We start from the raw sequence: 20,313 nt of genomic DNA, 5'->3' as shown, positions 1-20,313 counted from the left end.
ATACTGTCTTATGCTACCGTAGGATCTGCTTGGAGATTAGGTAATTTGACCAGTTTGAAATGATTAAGACTTCAGTCAGTGGTAATTTGGGACGACCTCTGCTTAGAGGAAACTCATTTAGCCACGCTATAAGCAGGAGTCACTTGGGGCTCGGATGGGGATTCCAGTGTCACGAGAAATAAAGGAAATTATCGTGAAAACTGAAAAGTATTATTTCTTTTACCTGTTGTTCTACGACCAATAAAATTGAGTTTTTCAATTCGAACCCAATCGCAAAACTGTGGTTTAGAAATGAGCGGACAATAAAAGCCAATGCAGCATTTACGTACTATTAAGCGTAGTTTAGAAATGACGACGAGCTACACGTTATTACGTTATTCGTGTCCCACACACTGACGTACGGCTCTGAGTGTGCGTAAGCGGCGACGACGCACTTCCTCGCACCTGCGCTGTGTGGTCCCAACCATGGCGCCCGGTATGCGGGCCGTGTTGACGGGAATATGTCTCATCACCCTCGGTAACATATGTTTGGCCTATCCGACCTGGGACAACCCTTGGTGGCCTCGAGATTTACTCGAGAAATTCGACACAACGTTTGAAGAATTGGAGCGGCAGCGTCCTCCACAGGTAAGGGCGAAATAGACGTATACGTGTGTTTGGCCGGCAGACCTTGTTTACCAGTGAGGGGCATGTTGTTTCGGCTCCATGATAGTGAAATCAAATAGCAAACACTGCGACATTTGTTTGAATATTCAAAGACTGTGCCATAAGCAACTGTGCTTTATGTTTTGATAAAATGTTTAAAAGCGATAAGGGGATGTATGAATGATATTCCGAACAAACCATACCACCTGTTTGATTACTGTGTTCAGAAATCACTTTATCAATGCCAAAGACTTGTCGCATCGAGCGGCAAATTGCGTACAGATTGACTATAAAATTCCTAACAAATCTGATGGACTTTATCACCTGAGTAGGGCTTCGCCTAGATTGCCCGTAAGTCTCTTGATTTTGATCGTTCTTGACGGCGCGTTTCTTTCAAGTATCCATGAGGAAATCAATCTCAATCCTCTGCTCGCCGCAAAAAGCCGGTGTTCGTTTCGCTTCGTGACCACTCATACCATATATCACCGAGTCCTGCGATGTGAGGAGATTTCTTTACGGAGATGCAGGGTTGTGTCTTCGACTGATAAAACTACCCTGAAGACGCCTCTTTTGGTGGAACACCAACATTCGTAGTCGCCCGTAACCAAACTGGCGATTCTGCCATCGTCTTTTTTATGCGCAGAAGCCATCATGTATGTTAACTAGAACAGTCAAAGAACAACTCAATCTGCTGTGTAAGTGACCTTATGGATGCCCCATGTCGTCACAATTAATATAGCTGTAATGTCGCTGAACTTGCGGGGACAAGATCTCTATTACTTGTAGTTGTATTTTATAAGAATCCGCTTTAAGAAACCAGCGCACGTCCTGTATGCTCTTAGGGTGGATATAGAGCTGCATGAAGATGCATGCATACGTCGGAGAAGAGCTATTATAGGAACCTTACACTGTTCATTGCAGTGACCCGAAATTAACATGATGAAAATTTATATCCTATCCTTAGTCTATAATGCCATACGATGTGTTACTGCACATGATTGAATTGAATAAGTCTGAACTGGAATTGGGGTGTTATCAAAATATCATTTCTAGTTGCGTCAGCGCTGCCGGGAGAGCTGCTCCTATATCCGCCCCCGCACGGCTGTTTCATACATGAAACATGCTGAAACATGGCTTCTGCAAGAGACACATTTCCTGGCAATTACGGGGTGGATCGCTAATAATGCTGACAGGGAGTGTGCTTATATTTTTTAGCAAACGGATGGGGATACTTGACTTACTTGACTTACACGTACATTGCTGATTTCTAAATTATCTAAATCATCCGGGCCCTTTCAATAGCCTCGTGGAGCATCTTTTCAACACAGCAAGTCTCCAGTTTGTTAGTGGGTTGTCCCTTGTTCTGGACATGAATTTTCGCCTGCTACATTAGCTCTCTTGACACCGATCATTAGATTACCCCCCAGTATATGTATATATACATTATTCACCACGTAAGATGAATCAATTTACATGTTATTGCCGTATTCCCACAGGGACCGTTTGTTTGTACTACACTGAAGTCATGGAGAGTGGAGAATTTGATAGGTAAGACAGTAGTAATATTAAAATGCAGAATGAACGATTGAGCAGACAAGCTTAATGCACGGAGATAAGTGGGTGAAAGAAAGACGGCATGTTGATTGTTATCTGGTCCGTCTGCCGATTATTTGACAACGATGATGATTTTAATGTTGGTAACTGCACCACTGTACCGTTCGATTTTTGACATTCCTGTACTTCTAGTGTAAATCAATTTGCGGGCATAAAGGTGAACAAGGATTAAGGACGGAATAACAGAAAAGTTGTTGCTGTACATGTATTGTCTCTCTGCACGCCAAGTGCAGCTTAGAAATAACAAGTATTCTCCATAATGGCTTTATAAGATCTTCCAACTTGAAAATGGAGGCAGGAATATCGAACACTTTCTAGCCACCATCAGACCCTGGTGTAGACGCCTACTTTCATGACTTTAGTAAAGACCTCTGCAGCAGGACTACACAGTCCCAAAAGTCTTCTGCGATAAACAAACATCTACAACTGCCAGACAGCCATACAACCTTTGCCGTAACCATTGCCGTATCCAATGTTTTACAGCCTCAGGCACAGAGGGAGACAGGATCGACCGAATCATCGGCTATGGATGCGAGCAGCCGGCTTCCTCGCAGACCACGTGGTAAGGGCTTTTATAGTGAAACATGCAACATCATACCATAAGACGGCCTTATAGGGTTATAGCCTATGCAACACAAGGTGAAGCTAAACTAAACTGTGTTTAATAGTCTACCTACACAAAAATGAAGTGAGACACTTTCAAAAAATAGACTTAGAACTTACCGCTTTCAAGGTGAAGCAACCCAAAAGCCTTTTTAAAAGGCCGTATAAAGGCAGTGGGTTGTTACCTCCTTGCGAAAAATTGGAGGTATTGTTGTTGTTTCTTTGGTGCGTCTGTGTTTACATTGTATGTCTGTGTTTGTGTTTCCGGACATTTGTGGTCAGCAAAACTAACTCGTTATAGAACACCTGCATAGATTGTGATGACATTTGGTATGTAAGGCCATGTTGATTTGATTATATGGATGGCATCCTCTGGGAACTCCAAAATTGATGCGAGCGAGCGAATAAAAAAAAAGTTTGGCACAAAAAAAAAAGTTGCCTCCAGTGTGAAATCAAAGTGGCCAGGAAGGTTGAACATAGGACTAAACACACATAGTATGGTATACCAACAGTTAGGTGTAGGGACCAGTACATTATACGGGAGCAAGACAATTTTTTCTTCTTGGACCTATCCGAAAAAAAACAGACCTGAAAAAAAATCAGAGGAACAGGTTTCGCCAATTACAAAATGGACACACTATCTCGGCAGGCATTTGGGGTCATACCGGGGGCCAAGAAGACAGCAAGAGGAAGTCAAGTAGAGTTTATAGTCAATTGTACCAAGTTTCTACAGTCAAAGGTACAAAGACAGTTAGCCCGTATTACTTGGAGATGGGATTTGTAAATGCTAGTGGGAGTCCAATAGTCCACCAAACAGATTCCTTTGTAGCAAAACTGACCTATTACCATTGTTTTTAGTATTGCCAGTTCTCAAGTTTCCTCTGGACCAGAACAGGACCTGAATTTCTGTACTGGTACCTCCCCCTACCAACAGAAGATTTTTTTATTTCTGTCCTTTCACATCTTATTCTTTGAGTTTAGATTTATTTTGGCATTCTATGGCATTAGACTATGATTAATTATCTGTTTTCTGATACTTTTTTTTCAATCTACGGAATATTTGTGCTCATTTTACAGCTGCTTTGTACAATTTATTGTGTGGTGGAAAACTTTTTTTTTTGGAAACGGCCGAAATTTGGTGCGAGCGCGGATGTCATCCATATAATCAAATCAACATGGCCTAAGTAGGTGTTGAAATGACAAAAGTTAAGGTCACTTTTGTGCCACCCTTCCCCCTCCCCCTGGTGTATGACATTGGTATTTACGATATTTATCTATTTTGTCCTGGACGGGCTTTGGTCTGGTTATTCATTCTGTCCGGGCACTGGAAGGCGGAGCCCATCCCTCTCCTTTCACGCCCTTTTACCCCCCACCTGAAGTTAGGCACCCAGTTTTACACCTGAGTGGAGTGAGAAAGTCATGCAAGGTGCCTGTATCAAGGGCATCACTGATTGCATGTCAGGGGATTCGAACCCAGGACCTCTGGGTTCTGGGACAAACTACCTAACCGTTACGCCACCAACTGCTGGTGGACGAATTTTCAATCGGTAATGGACACGTTAACGTTATTCTCTGTTAGACCATCCCGTGTCGGTGAGGTCTGAGGCTATCTCTAACATCTGCTAACACCTGTGTTGCCCAGGATCTGCGAGCCAAGCCGGCCTGACACGGTGTGTGCGGGGCCGGTGCTGGGGACGGTGTTCAACTGGGAGAAGGAGCGGGAGGCTGGACCGGGACAGACCAGTATGATGGAGGAGGAGGACGTAGAAGTCGGTCCGGGGGACATCAACACTGTCGTCCTGGCCATGCGATTCACCGATGGTACATTAATGAAACTCCCCAATAGCTTCTTCTAGTGTAAAAATATGTTCTCTGTATCCCATTAGTACGTGCGACTACTTAGTGTGTTTTGACTCACACCACCGTTTTAACACCATTTCCTTGCCTCTCATAGATGGAGAAGAGGAGGGCCAAGAAGAGGGAGCCGTTCAAGAAGATAAAAACAAAGAAGACGCCCAGTCAGTAGCTGATCGGTTGGTGGTGTCTTACTTATTTTCTATCCTCAATGTATTGTTTGCTCAATGTCTTTCATTCTTCATAAAAGTACATATATCTGAAGGTTAGCGATGGCTTATACCAGGGCCATATTTCCAAACAGGGACGGGGCCGGATTGTTGTAGGAACGAGACTAATTAACCGGTGTATATCAAAAATCTGAATTTTAAGGAAAATATGCTCATGACTGCTAGTATTTCTTACGTTTTGTGTATTTTGTTGTTGGTATGAAATGTTACCCCGACATGATTAGGGTACTGGCGCCCCACAACAAATGAAAACTGTGAAAAGTTGTGAACAAAATAAAAACTGTCGAGATTCTTTGAGAACAAAAGGCCTTCCAAGTTTATCAAGTTGGTGTGTTTTTCTTCAGCGGAACGGACGACAGTTCGCTGCAGGTTGAGGAAGACTGGCCTGTGCAGAACCTGGAGCTAGGACAGGTGTCCGGAGTGGCCGTGTGTCCGGCTGGGCACGTCCATGTGTTCCACAGGGGGGATAGGGTCTGGGACTCCAGGTGAGACCCCAAAAAATAATCAAGGTGTCAAACGACCCTGATGGGACTCGAACCCACAATCTCCCGCTCCGGAGGCGGACGCCTTATCCATTAGGCCACAGGGTCTTGTTCCGTTAGACTCACGTAGTGGCCAGTCTGATCCGCATATGGATGTACTTTTAACTGTAACATACAAGGTATGTACGCGGGTACGTTTGGCACAAATGCACAGTAGAAATTGACATAACTAAAGAAATGAAGTGTTTTTTTTTCATTTCATGAAGTAAAAATGACAACATGACTTACTTTACTTCTGTGCGGACTTGACCCTCTTCGTTGGATGGACCGGGGAATAAACGCTCGAGAGTCTGAGAAAAAAAAAAAGATGTTGAGACTCCTCACCTTCCCTCGGTCAATGTGGAAACAGTTTTTCTGTTTTTTTTTTTTTTTTTTTTTTTTTAATTTGTGAATGTGTTTCAGCTCGTTTGACGATGACAACGTGTACCAGCAGCAGGACCTGGGTCCGATCCAGACGGACACGGTGGTGGAGCTGGACCCCAGCACCGGGGACCTGGTGCGCAGCTGGGGGAAGGGCATGTAAGTCTTCAACCGCTCCGGTGTTGGGCGGAAAAATCCGCAACAAAACTGGGAAATGAAATGAAAATCGCAGAGTTTCTTGTTTACCACTACTTACCAAGATTGCGGTGCAGTCAGAAACTGACAAAGAAAATTTCATAATCTTTAGGTCATATCGTGCAAATTTATGGATTACATTAGCACATCTCATTACTCTTTAGCAGCGTCGACACATTCTGAAGTACCGGCGATTTTTTGTCATTAGATTTTTCCTGCCCCACGGTTTGGCCATGGATGGGGACGGGAATTACTGGCTGACGGACGTCGCCATGCACCAAGTCTTCAAGTTTCCTGCCAGCGGGGACTCGGTACCCCTCCTTACTCTCGGAGAGGCCTTTCAGCCCGGAAGTGACGACAAACACTTCTGTAAGCCCACCGATGTGGCAGTGGACGATAGCACTGGAGACTTCTTTGTTGCAGACGGGTAAGGATCAGTTTCAGTGCTACATTATAAAAGACTCCGCCTGTGACCAACTGAAGGGTACTTGTTGCCAAAAGCCATTATCACAATGATTCATATAAATAAAACCACAATGAAAGTACAGGTACATGATTGAAATTCACCTCTCCTTTATAGTTACTGCAACAGTCGCGTCATGAAGTTCTCCAAGGACGGCACCCTCCTACTGCAGTGGGGCCGCCCCAGCCCCCAGGGGTACAGCCTGTCTGGCCCTCCCCCCGGGACGTTCCGTATCCCCCACTCCCTGACCATGGTCCAGGACCGCGGGGAGGTGTGCGTGGCTGACAGAGAGAACGGGCGGGTGCAGTGCTTCGAGATCAAAGAGGGCAAGTTCAGGAGAATGTTCCGGGAGAGGGAGTTTGGAGGCCGTGTGTTTGCTGTTGACTACAACCCTGACCAGGGTAAGGATATCTGTCTAATACATACAATGAAAGGGCCTTGATTCCTCAAGTTGAATTGTGTACTAAGCATAACCATACACGGTGAAAAATATAGATACGCAATGTGACTCAACATGGCAGAAACAGTAACGTTAGACACTATCGGACGATCCATTTGAAAAGCTCTCTCTCTCCATCTGTCCCTCTCTGAAGATAAATTGCATCTCGTAAACGAACGTTGCAGTGGGTCTTGCTTTACCATTTGCAAGATAATACTTCAACGGCCACGCCACATCATGACTCACTAATGTAACGTTAGATTTGAGAGCAGCATTAGAGATTTAAAAAAAATCTTCAAACAGCCGGTGCAGTAATTTTATAGCACCGCCCACAGCCACGGAGCAGTGTAACGAGTAGATGTGTATCTCCAAGGTGCTGAAACGCCATCAAAGGCAGGTAGCTCGCCCTCATACATAAGGTTTTTTATTACAGGAGGTGTTCTGCACCTTGTGAACGGACCGACGCTGGCTGGCGCCACCCTGCCCGTGGAAGGCTTCACGGTCAGGTTCAGTGACGGGGAGATCCTGGACACGTGGCGACCAACCCCGCGGGTAGGAGACTTACACAAATCTAGATGTTCAGGTCAAGGAATGAACCACGTCAACATGCCACGGTGTAAAATGATGTATAATGCTGGTGAACTGCTTTGATCTAAGCCCTTTCCATATAGAACGTATCAATGCTGGTTTAACCATTTTATCTCTATTCCTTTAGCAACTTAACCTTTAGCATACTGAAGTAGTTGTTTGGCTACTAATTCTCTATTGGTTATAGGGTTAATTTTCAAACTTTTCGCCTTTAATACTATAATTTCACGGCACCAAAATTGATCAATTACACAAATGAACGGGTTTGGAGACTGTTGATGTTCTATCTTACAGGTAGCAGGAAGTGTCGGTACAATTATTCTACCTAGCATTTATTCCCCCACCTGCAGGGTTTCAGCCAGCCCCATGACGTAGCCTCTGCTCCAGACGACTCCGCGGTCTACGTGGTGGAGATCGGCCCAAACAAGGTGTGGAAATTCGTGCCCGCCAACGAGCAGCCCAATGTCATCTTACCTGCCTAGGCTTGTATCTCCACATTAATATTATATCAGAAGGGTCGGAGGCTGGTGTATTAAAATCCAATGGACTACAAACGTGTAAAATTTGTCGTCTTGTGCAATATCTATTGTATTGTGTCGGAAAGTAAGAACTATATATATTTTGTGACGAAGATACTCTTTATTCAAGAAGTTGCTCTTCATAATCCAGATGTACATGAAATTCACTTGTGTACTTCACTATAACCAAGGTGTATTAAACTGTCTGGTAAGATATGTGGTGGTTTTCAAAACATGCATGCTTCAGGCATGAACGGAACGGAAGAGCAGTTGAAAAGAATGCTGAATGGTTGCCTTACAGGAAATTGATTCGAGTTTCTATGTGCCCAAAGGATCTATACATGTACTCTAAAACTGTAAACAAGTTCTTCATCGTGGTGTGTTACTGGGTATCTATCTGGCCAACAAAGGAGCGCGAGGTGACCTATATGTCGCCCTGTTATTTCTTCACCTTCGTTTGGCACGTTTGGCGTAGGCATTAGATCTAGACTTAGAGGAAAGTTTTGTTTCAAACAAAATCCCACAGTTGTCGCACAATTGAGATTCTTTGTTCCCGTTTTCCCTGGAGATACAAGGTGACGTGACAATCTTTTTGGTTCACCGCCTGACGTACATTACTGTTAACACTTGTTTCACGCACAGTTTTCGTAACGAGTGTATCAGTGTACATGTATGGATGAAAATAAAGTATCTGTAAACTTGTGTTTTTGCTTTCCTTTACTGATGTGGTCGTTACTTTTACAACCAGATAAAACGTGGAAGGTTCTTGTCTACACAGAGAAATGCACACCGACTGAACTCTTAACTGATTTCCCTAACTGGCTACCTTCTTCAGGAACTGACTAGTAACCCGTGAGCTTAGAGAAATGTGAAATAACTTAGTGAGAAACTAATTTCATCAGTGTCACATGATATATGGTATTTGTACGACTTACACAAATTCCCAATGAAGAACGACTTGGTAAATAAGGACCAGATAAGTTCAGCAAGTAAAATCAAGGTATGCTTTATTGCGTCCATCCTTTCCATGCAGCATTTCATACTACAAGCGGTAGTCAAAACCTACTATATACAGCTAGATCTGGGAACAGTTAAGAAAAGTAGACTGACAGTTGAAAATCAAACCATTAACGTGTAAAACTGCCACTCTGTAGTCTGTAGTCAACACAAAACGTCATCTCCACACATGTGCACAGAAGGTTGTAGAGATAGTGTACCAAATTGCATGTCTACAACATGTAGAGATACAACTTTGTGACAGGGCTTTGTTGTCACTGAGAAAGAAAATGAAAGTCCAGATATCAAATTACCTGTTGATGAATGGTCATTTGATACAGTTACATGTAGTAAAGTGAAGTTGGTGTTTAAAGTACTTTCTAACATCTACATTTACCAATAAAAATGTATAATTGAGTAAACATGGTATGAAGCATTAGTTTCCAGTTTGTAAATGAAAAGGAATGCTACAGAAGTCTTGGAAAACATTTGATTTTCTGCTTCAACAAGGGAATGTAATAAAAGTCTGTAGGAATGTTCTGATGACAGCATAACACAAATTGCTGTAGCAGGCAAACACAGAGATAAGGCAACAGATATGCCAGAAAGTCACAGAAGATGATCACTAAAATATCTCAGCAGTATCTTCACTTCTTAGCAAGTAGAACTCCAAATCAATAGCAGACAATAGCTAAAGCAAATGTACCTACCCGTACTTATGGCACTAGTAATACATTGTATCTCCATACAATTTCTTCAATATACTTTACTTTTTACCTGTATCAAAACTAAATATAAGTCAACATAATGCTCTTTAAAAATATCTCCATGCAAAGTTCACTAAAGCACAAATCAGTGGGTCAAGTACATAGCATTTAGAACTACAGCTTTAACTTTGCCTCTAGCAATATCATCAAATATATCTCATAAATAGGGGTAAGTCTTTCTATATTTCATAAAAACATTACAAGTTATCACCAAGATTTGTAGACTGAGCTCATTACTAAGGCTGCTTGGTGAAAGGTCAAACTTATTATCATAATCACTCACTTTCATACCCAATCTATTGCGTTGTACATAAACATGTAGATATCAGAAAGGAAGACGTTGCCTGCGCAATGGGTGGGTTGACCGATTCACAAAGTACAAAAGCAAATCAAAACACCAAACTGAGCATTATATAAAGCAAACTTAGCACAACAGCAAATGCAAGTCCAAACAATAAAATTGTTTGTGTGCCTGTCAGTGTGCACATGTATGTAAACACACATTAAACAGCACACAGGGAAACCACACTTGTCAGAGCATATCGCACAATATGACTGCACGATTTTGAGATCTTAATAGTAGAACACATTTTTAGATGCTAACAATTCTGTCAGATGTATACCTTCCCAACTTGTAAGCTAATGCTCCCGACCCCTTAAGCTTTACGTTGTTACACAAACAACAATGTAGTCTTTTAAATGATTGATGTGATGTAGACAGTAGAGATAGATATAAATTTTTACTATACAACACATTTTAGTAGTGAAAATCTACTGTAGTACTGATTGTTAGGCTCAATTATGAAATTAACATGTAGCTATAGATACAGTAAGTGGTATAAGGTCATATACAGGTACTTAGTAGAGAAGAGACACATCTGTTATCAGGTCTTGTCATATCAAGCTGTAGTACAGCTGCAGGGACTGGATAACGAACCTCCACTTGATGGCAAGGTTTCTCTAACAAATTTGCAAGTTGTTTCCAAGGTACCATGAAAGACAAAAGTACAAAAATGTAGAAACTTTTTTCCTCCATGAAGGTAAAGACCAAGGCCAATAAATATTGACATCAGGTTAATAAAACTTTGACACCATCAGCTATTAAAAATGTTTTCCCTTGGGATGTTTGGAATAGCACTTATCAACACAACACCTAACTGTGAAAGTCAGGGGTAATTGAAATAGTAGCCTTCTGTTGGAAAGTGAATGCAAACTTGTCAGAGGACTCTCGCTTGTGATCAGCTACAGGACTGGAGTGCAGATATTATAGCCAGTTTAAATTTATCATTGAACACCTTGAGTTATTATAGGGACTTATTGATTGCCTTGTTAGTCTGATTTGAGGTGAACAATGTTTACATGTAGAGAAAGACTCATGATAGAAAACTCAAGTGAACCTACTTCTCTAAGATCAAACCAATCCTCCAGATAAACCTTAAGAAAGCACCACCTAGAATGATGCTTGTGGCATGTTTGTCAGTCAACTGTTCAAATGGGTACCTTGCCAAAAGAGCACGGTTCAGATGCCTGAAGAAACTTGAGCATACTTTGAGTAGAGGTGCCAGACTACATGTATTTATCTTTTACAGCATGCCATCTCATAAACACACCGATATCCTTAACTATGAGCAGTCAGTATCTAACTCACCCTACCCTGCAGAAACAATGTCTAATTCAATTTACTTACCAGTCTGTAGATACAAAATAGAAGCCACAAAAATATCTCATAATTAACATAAAATCAGACCATCAATATAGAATACTATGATGCAAAACTTTTAAAGTGCCGTTTGAGTTGACGAAGTGAGCACATCTCAGTGCCCAGTACCTTGTGTCTTTCTGCCTAACCTATGCAAGTTAACATATTTGATCTAAGACACTTGACAAAAACTAAGGAGCTTTTCAGGAAAAACAAGGAAAGACAAACTAAATTTCTCCATTAAAAAAGCAAAGGCCCACAATGGTGGCAGTTAGCCCATCATATGTTAGCGTTTCTGACAGTTGGTTCCAGCGCCTCCAAGTTTTACGTATTGTGTCAGAGGTATATTCTATATTAAGCACCTCTAATAACACCCAAATGGTGGGTTCTGAGTAACTTTAACCTTGAAGGTTGACTATTTCCCATAGAATTTCCTGTTGAGCAGGAAGATGAGGAGGTTGACGTTGACCTTGGCTTTGTCGAACATGTTCATGACGGACACACCCTCGTACTGCAGTTGTAAAAGATCCTGTGGCACGACAAGTCAGAAAGTTACGAAAAGATGGAAGACCAACATGACATTGTACGTAGGGTTACAAAAAGACAGAGCAAGTCACCTTGCTACATGTACCTTAATCATTTTGAAGTACATGTAGCCATACCAACTAACATCTGTATTTAGTTACCTGAAAATCCAGACTGATTGCCACACGACTCACAAGCATTCTCCTAATCAGAGCCTCACCAACAACCAATATAGAAAACCTCGGGGAGGCTCTGCAAACCCAGGCCGAGCTTTCCACTTTGGTGGATGTGGCTCCAACAAGCTGTCAATCAATCAGAGAAGCAGTGTAACCAATATCTAAAAGAAAAACACTAGGCCAATTCTCTGATTGGCTGACAGCTTGTTAGAGGCCATGCTTACATAAGTGAAAATCTCTGGTTCAGCAGAGCCCCCCAAAGTATATTGGATAGGCTGCTGCTAAGGCTCTGTGTCGGAGAAGTGTCAGAGAATGTTCACAAGAAGTGTGGTGTAAGTTGACAAAGCCTTTAAAGCTCATAAAGACGTCTCACCTGCAGGTTCAAGTCCACCTTCTCCATGGCCACGCCCATGAACTTGGCCGACACCTCAAACTTGCCAGCGTCCTCTGTTTCCTGGATCTCAAACAGAACGTTCTTGAACCTGAGGAAACATGACAAGAGGTCAAACAACCAATGATGACTTTAAAAAAAAATTACAATTTAGATAACTTGCTCGGTACATGGATGGTCTAAACTTATATCCCCATCCACAATGTACAACACAAAACTTCCTTCTTGGAGTAGCAAGGATATGTATGGTATGACTAAACACCATCTTGTCATAAAAACCCACTCATTAAATCACAGGATAAATCTTGTGCTAAGCCAATGAATGGTGACAAAAATTTGACAAGAAAACTTTTTTCTGGCCTGACAAATGTCTAAATAGATGTTAATATTTGAGGTATGATGTAGCCCAAACTCACTGGTTGGGAGGGAGACCATCGATCTCCAGGATGACACCCTTCTCATGCAGCCGTGCTCCGGTGTACTTCAGGGGAGGCTTGGCCTTCTTGGGTTTATCCTCCTTCCCTCCCTGGAGGAACTTGCTCCTTCGTTTCCTAAGGGGCAAAACAGGTCTTAGTGTAACCTGAAGTAGATCAATGTGACTTTAAGATACATGTAGACGGAACCAAGTGAGAGTGAGTGAGGAAGGGCAGGCACCATTACTACACATAGTTTACTATATACATGTCATCAGTACATATTGGAAATCTTAGTGATTTATAGAAAAACTAAAAGTCACTAATAGAAAAAGAAGTATACAGTCACATGTACACAGGTTTAGAAAACAACAAAATCACAGCATTAGTGAAATAGGCTTAGGACACAGGACATGGACAGAGGAGTGTGTAACTGTAAGGAGAAGGACATGTTGATAGTATGCTTTTGAGTTACACCAGAGGGAGGGGCTAAGTCTACATACATCCCCATACCTTAGTGTACCTGAGTGCTGACTCCTTGTGTGAATGTATTGGGAGAAAAAGATTATGATAAACAAAGACAGCATAGCATTAATTCCCTCACAGATAGGAGGAGGGGCATAATTTGCTATGAAGCTGTAATCTGTCAGTAACATTATATTTCATATAGTACCTAACACTATAGTCATGATACAAATATGTAATAACCTTATTACCATACTAGTTTATGAAGATATCAAGTCATGATAGAGTACAGGAGAAGAGAAAAATATCTTAATAGCAGAAAGATCAAGAAAAGCAAATACATTTGTATCATTGTAATTAAGAGCATACTTGAGAAAGTTCAACACTATAAGATTATGGCATAATGTGAGTGTCATTGGGTAAACATGTGATGTCAAAACATACATTCCCCCAACAACAAAATCGGCAGAAATTCTGCAAACCGAAGCACAACATGTATTACTAAATGCTTGATGTAAGTCAGAGCAGGTCAGACAGAAAGCCTACTTTTTGGCCAGGTTATCCAGACACGTCTTGATGTACTGGTTGTAATAATCGATCTGTTCCTCGTAGAACTGACTCTTGGACTCCAGGGCCTTGGTCGTTTCCTTCAGCTTCAGGAGCTCCTGTCTCCGACGGATACGGTATCGCCGCTGGTTACGGATGTCCTGTGGAATACCGTACAAGTTGGTATCCTTTCCAGCATTGATGTTCAATTATAACTCTGATATACATTTGTACTTGTAACAACAAAATTGATGCATCGTTTTCAAATAGACAACTAATGTACAATGTACATGTACATTTGTTTGACAACATACATTCAAAACTGCTAAAGAAGACCACTTAAGGTACTGATAAAATATGGTAGTCAGAGGTACATGTACCTGTAGACAGAATTCTTAAATGCTCATCTTAAGTAGATTTCACTATGTGTTATCTTTACTGCAAATATGACAATGGAAATCGGTTAGAAGAGCCTCATATACAACTGTGAAAAGTCCACTTGCAAGAGATCTTCAGTGACTGTTACCTTGGCAATATCGTTGATCATGACCTGGTAGTTGTCTGTACTGGACACCAGCCCAACACCCTCCAGGGCACGCAGGTGTCGCAGCACTTTTCTCTTCATGGCCTCCACTGGAAGCCTGTTTCAACACACAAAAAACCTTGTGGGTCATGCTCCTGGTATCTGTCAATATACTGGCAATCAGAGGCCTGCTGTCATGCTGTATCCATGTAGTTTTTTGGTCTTCAGGCCAAACCAAAGAGAGTTATTTAGAAGATTATCTACAAGAGGCTATCCATCAGCAAAATGTTTGTACAGTGAACAAGACTGTAATACAAAAGACGTGCTTCTTGGACAGTAATGCTGAAAACATAAAAGTTTGCTCCATTGTGAGTGCAAGACCAGATACCACTTCTAGGCACTGGTCATAACAATATCTAAAGGCCACTTCAAGGTTATGTGTTACATAAGTAGGACTGGGATGACAGACACATCATTACCAGGGACAAGTCAAACTTACTTGTTGTCCCCATGAGCGGACTGTGACCTGCTCAGACCGCCCTTCTTCTGCGACTTCTCGTCCTGCGCCTCTCGTTTCTTGACCAGCCTCTGGTGCTCGTCCTCCTGGTCCAGCGTGGTGGGCGTGCTCAGGATGTCCGTCAGGTTATCGCCTGGCTGCACCCGGATCACGTCCACGATCAGCCGCTTGGTTCTGCAGAAAGGACACGCAATATTTCACACTTACATCATTGCTGGGTATGGATTTTTTTAACCTGAATGATCTTCAATCACTACAACTGGGTAAGATATAGAGATTACTCCTGGACATTTTGAGTGACGTCCATCACTCATCTTCAGCAATGCCAGAATAAACAGACAGAACAAGTCAAGAGACATAACTAGTATATGAGACATAACTGGAAAATGGTTGAGCATGACAAAGTCAGTGATTCGTAACTGTTATTTTACAAACGTCACTGATATTAGAATATCACTAGTCATTTAAGTTTTATATTAAATGATTTAAAATTTATAAAGACTATTTCCAAACCTATAAAAAGTCAATAAACACATGGAGTGATGAAAGAGATACAAATCTGATGTACAATGAACTAATGATCAAGTATTCCACCATTGCATACAACATTAGCAGGATAGAGGCTAAGAAAACACTGCAAAAGAGAACTGGCATTAGGTACTACATGTATATCATTGTCTCCACAGCACTAGTAGTGTCCAACATTGTCCCACCTTGTGTAGAGTGCTTTCATGTCTGTATCATCCCCTTCTGGCACTTCAAACTTGTTGGTGAGGGTGAGGGAGACTTCTGTTTTAGCCAGCTTGTCCCGCTCCACCTCCAGGTTAGGGTCCTTTTCATCCAGCGGGATGTCACCTGAAGAGGAACATTTACAGGTTCAACAAATACTGGATGCTACTACTACAATGTACCACCACCAATACTACTTCCACTATACTAACATGTTCCACAGGACCAGATCTTACAAGGGTCAAAGGGGAAACATCATTAGAAAAATAACAGTGCTCAGTATTTGACCGGTTTCAACTGTGTCCTTTTCAAGAATGACAGAAAGTCAGACCACTTAAACTTTTCTGTGCCTCTTATCAGTGTAGGCCATTGAGCATCAAAGGGTTAATTTTGCTTGGTACGTGTTGAAATGACAAGGGTAAGACGGAACAGGAGGTACATGTGTTTGTCGTAACAAGCTCTTCATTAATACCTAACCTTGGACCAAGGGAAAGTCAAATGGTAGAGCAATGATTTTATTCAGCTTATCGTGGTTCACAGGGGATTATTTCTTTTATTTACATCAAGCAAGACCCCATTACTTTTTGTGGTCCACACCTCTACATTGTAACTACACATGACTCTGTCCAGTTTGTTGATAACAATTCCTGACTCACCAATAAGGTCCTCCAGTTTGGGTGCTTCTCCAAGGTCGTCCAGGAGTTCATGTAGCGGGTCTTGGCGTTCAGGGGCGAGCGCATCCTGGTGGTCAATCAGCAACTGGACAAGTACAGACGGTTACACAACTTAAAATGACTTCACTTCTGTGTTTGTACACTGTATATTTGTGTTAGTTTGAACTTTCATTTTATCATTGAATTTAATCTTACATTTTTTCAGTACTGTGGAATGCTTGTTGCTTTACTGGAAGTTAGTTACAGTTAAAATTCCACTGGTTATGGCAGAGAAGATACATTGTATCTACAGTTTATCATACAGGGTAATTCCACAATCGACACATACAATGAACTATGGCCTGATTTCCCGTCCTAAGGACTGCAACCCCGGAATTCAAACTCCCAACCTCTTGGTCCCACGGCAGGGTTATTAACATAGGACTATACATGCTACATGCTGGTGTATGAGACATGCCCCAACCTTGTGAGTGTCACAGATCTCCTTGATGGACATGTAGACAACAGGTTTGTTCAGCATGGTGAAGTCTGAGTACTCATCTATGTTGAACTTTTCCTCCAGCTCTGGAACATCACAGGCTGCAGCAAAGAATTTCCTGAGAAAAAAGGGAAATTTTTAAAATCCGGACTAAACATTCTACTACAGGGTCAAAATATTTCTTGTGCCAGCATTGAATGAATTACATGCTTTAAGTTCTAAAAACATTTCACAGTAGTGTTATTCCTTGAGTTCTATTGCTGAGAATAAAAGTAGAACTGTTACAGTATTAAATGCTTCATCTAGTCATTTTGAATTCAATACATTCCTGTAGATTTTATTGTTTGTTGATAAACTGTACATAAACTGAATTACCAAAAACAAGTTGTGAAAACTTTGGAAATTGCCAAGAACAATCACAGCAATATGACGCCAGGTACTTACTTGAATTTCTCGTGAGCTTGTGAAACATAGTCATTGAGCGAAGACAGATGGGCATTCTCTCCATCAAACTGTGGATAACAGGAACAGATGGTTACAGGCCTATTACAGTAGAGCTTGAATAAAAGTACAATCCCTTAGCACAGTACCTACATGTGTTAGATTTGCTGCACTCATTCTGTGCCATTTATTCATAAAAATATATATTCTGCACTAGTTTTACCTCGTAAAGACGACACACGAAGCAAATATCTATTCAAAATTTCTTTAACTCACAATTTTGTTGGATGCTGCAAACTGTAGCAACTTGGCGATGGACCCGAGGTTTCGCCGCTGGTCTGGTGACAGGCCGACTCCAGCATTGACATCAATGATATCAAACCCGTCTGGAGCCACAATCGCTGGGTTCATGTACCGGTAATAAAGTAGGTTGCCTACGATCTGCAGGAAAAGCAAGAAATCAAAAATCTCATACCTCCAAGAAATATTCATACTATCATAGTTTGGGTGACTTTCTTGTATTTTTTGCGATATTACATTATACTATGTGCATTTTGTTAGATTTACATATGGTATTTAAGATTTATCATTAAACTTCCTACAAATGGATTTATCTGTTCCACGTTGCTGACAACACACCTTCAACACCTCTGCCTCTGTGGCATCAGGAAACTTCTCATGCAACGAATCCTTCAGCACCTTGGCCATGAACCTCATCCCATACCTGTGTCCAACATATACATCCAACTTCAATTAACAAATTAGTACACCCAAGAGATGTACAAATATACAAACACAAAGCACTGTAACTATCTGTTAATTCCTGTGAATCGCTATGATTTATTTTGTTATGAAATATTTCATATGGGTCTGAATGAATGAATTGTGTGGTGAAATATTAAGAGAGTTTAAAACAAAGTCAATAGGACCTTGGTCCAAACATGCCCCATGCCTTTGGGAAAAGCATCTTACACAAATTTGCTCTCATCTTACCTCAATTACTTATAATGAGTACATTGTACATCTGATACAATGCTAAATGGAAGTCCCGGAGAGCCACACCGTAAGCATGTAAGAATCCACCACACTTATTGCAAAAGGTGAGTGGTTGAAAGCTTACAGTCTAATTCAAACTTACAGTCCATCTAAATGTTACAGTCACTACTAGGTATCCCTACATGTAAGTGCTTTAACACCAACTGATCAAATGAATGAGGAGCAATGCCTTGTATCAGAACAAGTCCAAAGAAGATGGTTCGGGCGCTACGTACGGTATCTTCTCCGCTGAAGAGGTGATTGTGTTGAGGAACTTGTCCGTCACATTACGCAGTTGTGAGATGGAAGCTTCCAACCTCTCCCTGACTTCAGGGTGCTGCAAGGCCTGCTCTGTTGTCACGTCATATGGCAACTTGCTACAATTGAAATGAAAGACACAGATGTTGAAAGCATGGATCTCACACAAAAAAACCCTTTACAAACTCAAGCATATCTTTTCCTATCATTTTGTATTCATCTACAAATATAATCAAAACTGTAGCATTCTCTCCCACCCTAATATGGAGTTTATATCCAATTCGTAACTTAAGCAGAACATTATCTATAAAGTTTGAACCAAAATCAGCCTTGCACTTCTTGGCCATTGTAGCTATGTAAAATCTTGCCCACTTTACTATCCGGATGGTTATTAAGTCGATAAATTGGTTTCTTTCACAACATAGCATACAGTGCCATGAAGTACTAGTATTTTCCTCCTGCCCACCTTGTTTCTCCAGTCTTGGATTCCATGGTGTTGACCCAGATCTTGTAGACTTCAATAGGGTTGGAGTTGATCCTCATTTCCTTATCCTTGATGATGGTCAGCACCAACGGCTGGATGATTTCCCGCAGTGAACTCTGACCTCTGGTGCCCCTGGGGGAGGGAGGGCAGGCAATGTCAGTAATTACAATATTCCTCCAACCACAAATCTCTCAGGGACCATGTGGCTCTGTGTTTCACGCTTTATGACATTGCTCCCTCTTTATTCAAAAGTTCATACAAAAATTGAACTGGTTGGTCCCTGATGACTCAAATTATGACAGTTTCAATAACAGTGAAACAATCAATGTTAACACTCTTGGTTACTGGTAAGTTACTTCATAGAATAAAGTATTCTACAACATCCAACATTATAAGAGGTTGAAAAGTCAGTTCTACATGCTCATGTTTATAGGGAAATGTACGACAGAAAGAAAACTTGTTACTGCTCTTCAAAATGTGACAGGAAAATACCTGCAAGCTTAAGGAAAGTCACATGGTGGAATTGATCAACATTGACAGGAGGACAAAACAGATATCTTTGATTGAATGGCCTCTAAAGAGACTAATACCGGCAGTACATAAAATTCAAAAGATCAAATCAAAATCTCACGGCATTCTTGTAACATACCATTACACCAACAATTCAGCTGTGTACTTTGCAATATCACATTGGATCTCCCACCAAACGGAATGAACTGGTGAAATTATGCACTTGACCTCATATGCATGACACAAAGTTCAAAATGAAATCCTTAACATTATAGCACATGGGAATTCTAGGAATAGTGCTGTTTATCGATTGCTTTATCTGTCAAGACTGTTTGGAATTCTTACAAAATTAATGGGCCAGGTGTAATTACTAATGTGTTTGTAATATTTATCTTATAGTGAGATCTGACATGCATGTAATGTATCACAGCCCATACTGGAAAGGGGTTTAATCCACAGGATCAGACAGGATTTACAGTACACACTTAATTTAGTTGTAAACTCACACACAATCTGCCAGAAAAATTTGTAGGAATTGTTGCATTCCTGAATCTTGCCTAAGCAGAGTGCTCTTTTAAGTTATGTTTAGCTACAATGCCTGTTGATGACGGTCATGGATGCCAAGTTGGTCATGG

General features: G+C 41.3%; 2 protein-coding genes and 1 non-coding gene across 3 annotated transcripts in view; 1 reads left to right on the top strand and 2 right to left on the bottom strand.

The window, feature by feature from the left end:
- Positions 1–410: 410 nt before the first annotated feature.
- LOC118409685 (peptidyl-glycine alpha-amidating monooxygenase A-like) lies at positions 411–8,753 on the top strand. The gene is made up of 11 exons (XM_035810885.1): positions 411–627; positions 2,142–2,193; positions 2,743–2,821; positions 4,505–4,683; positions 4,817–4,895; positions 5,291–5,431; positions 5,891–6,007; positions 6,252–6,470; positions 6,624–6,907; positions 7,379–7,497; positions 7,884–8,753. The coding sequence occupies exons 1-11, from the start codon at positions 466–468 to the stop codon at positions 8,013–8,015; spliced, it is 1,563 nt and encodes a 520-aa protein (XP_035666778.1). The 5' UTR covers positions 411–465; the 3' UTR covers positions 8,016–8,753.
- Positions 5,464–5,536, bottom strand: Trnar-ccg. The gene has a single exon. It is a non-coding gene; the product is annotated as a tRNA-Arg (tRNA).
- A 288-nt stretch (positions 8,754–9,041) lies between the features above and the next one.
- Positions 9,042–20,313, bottom strand: part of LOC118409684 (ras GTPase-activating-like protein IQGAP1) — a gene marked incomplete in the record, with an annotated part of 53,992 nt that continues 42,720 nt past the window's right edge. Inside the window, 15 exon segments of the mRNA XM_035810884.1 lie at positions 9,042–12,042; positions 12,588–12,696; positions 13,022–13,156; positions 13,532–13,555; positions 14,030–14,190; positions 14,556–14,670; positions 15,052–15,243; positions 15,783–15,924; positions 16,455–16,557; positions 16,936–17,068; positions 17,395–17,462; positions 17,668–17,832; positions 18,031–18,115; positions 18,663–18,803; positions 19,151–19,300. Coding sequence (XP_035666777.1) covers positions 11,929–12,042; positions 12,588–12,696; positions 13,022–13,156; positions 13,532–13,555; positions 14,030–14,190; positions 14,556–14,670; positions 15,052–15,243; positions 15,783–15,924; positions 16,455–16,557; positions 16,936–17,068; positions 17,395–17,462; positions 17,668–17,832; positions 18,031–18,115; positions 18,663–18,803; positions 19,151–19,300 — 1,837 coding nt within the window.

This window comes from Branchiostoma floridae, chromosome 2 (assembly GCF_000003815.2).
Source record: "Branchiostoma floridae strain S238N-H82 chromosome 2, Bfl_VNyyK, whole genome shotgun sequence".
Classification (NCBI taxonomy): domain Eukaryota; kingdom Metazoa; phylum Chordata; class Leptocardii; order Amphioxiformes; family Branchiostomatidae; genus Branchiostoma; species Branchiostoma floridae.
This window is presented reverse-complemented; position numbering and strand designations above follow the sequence as displayed.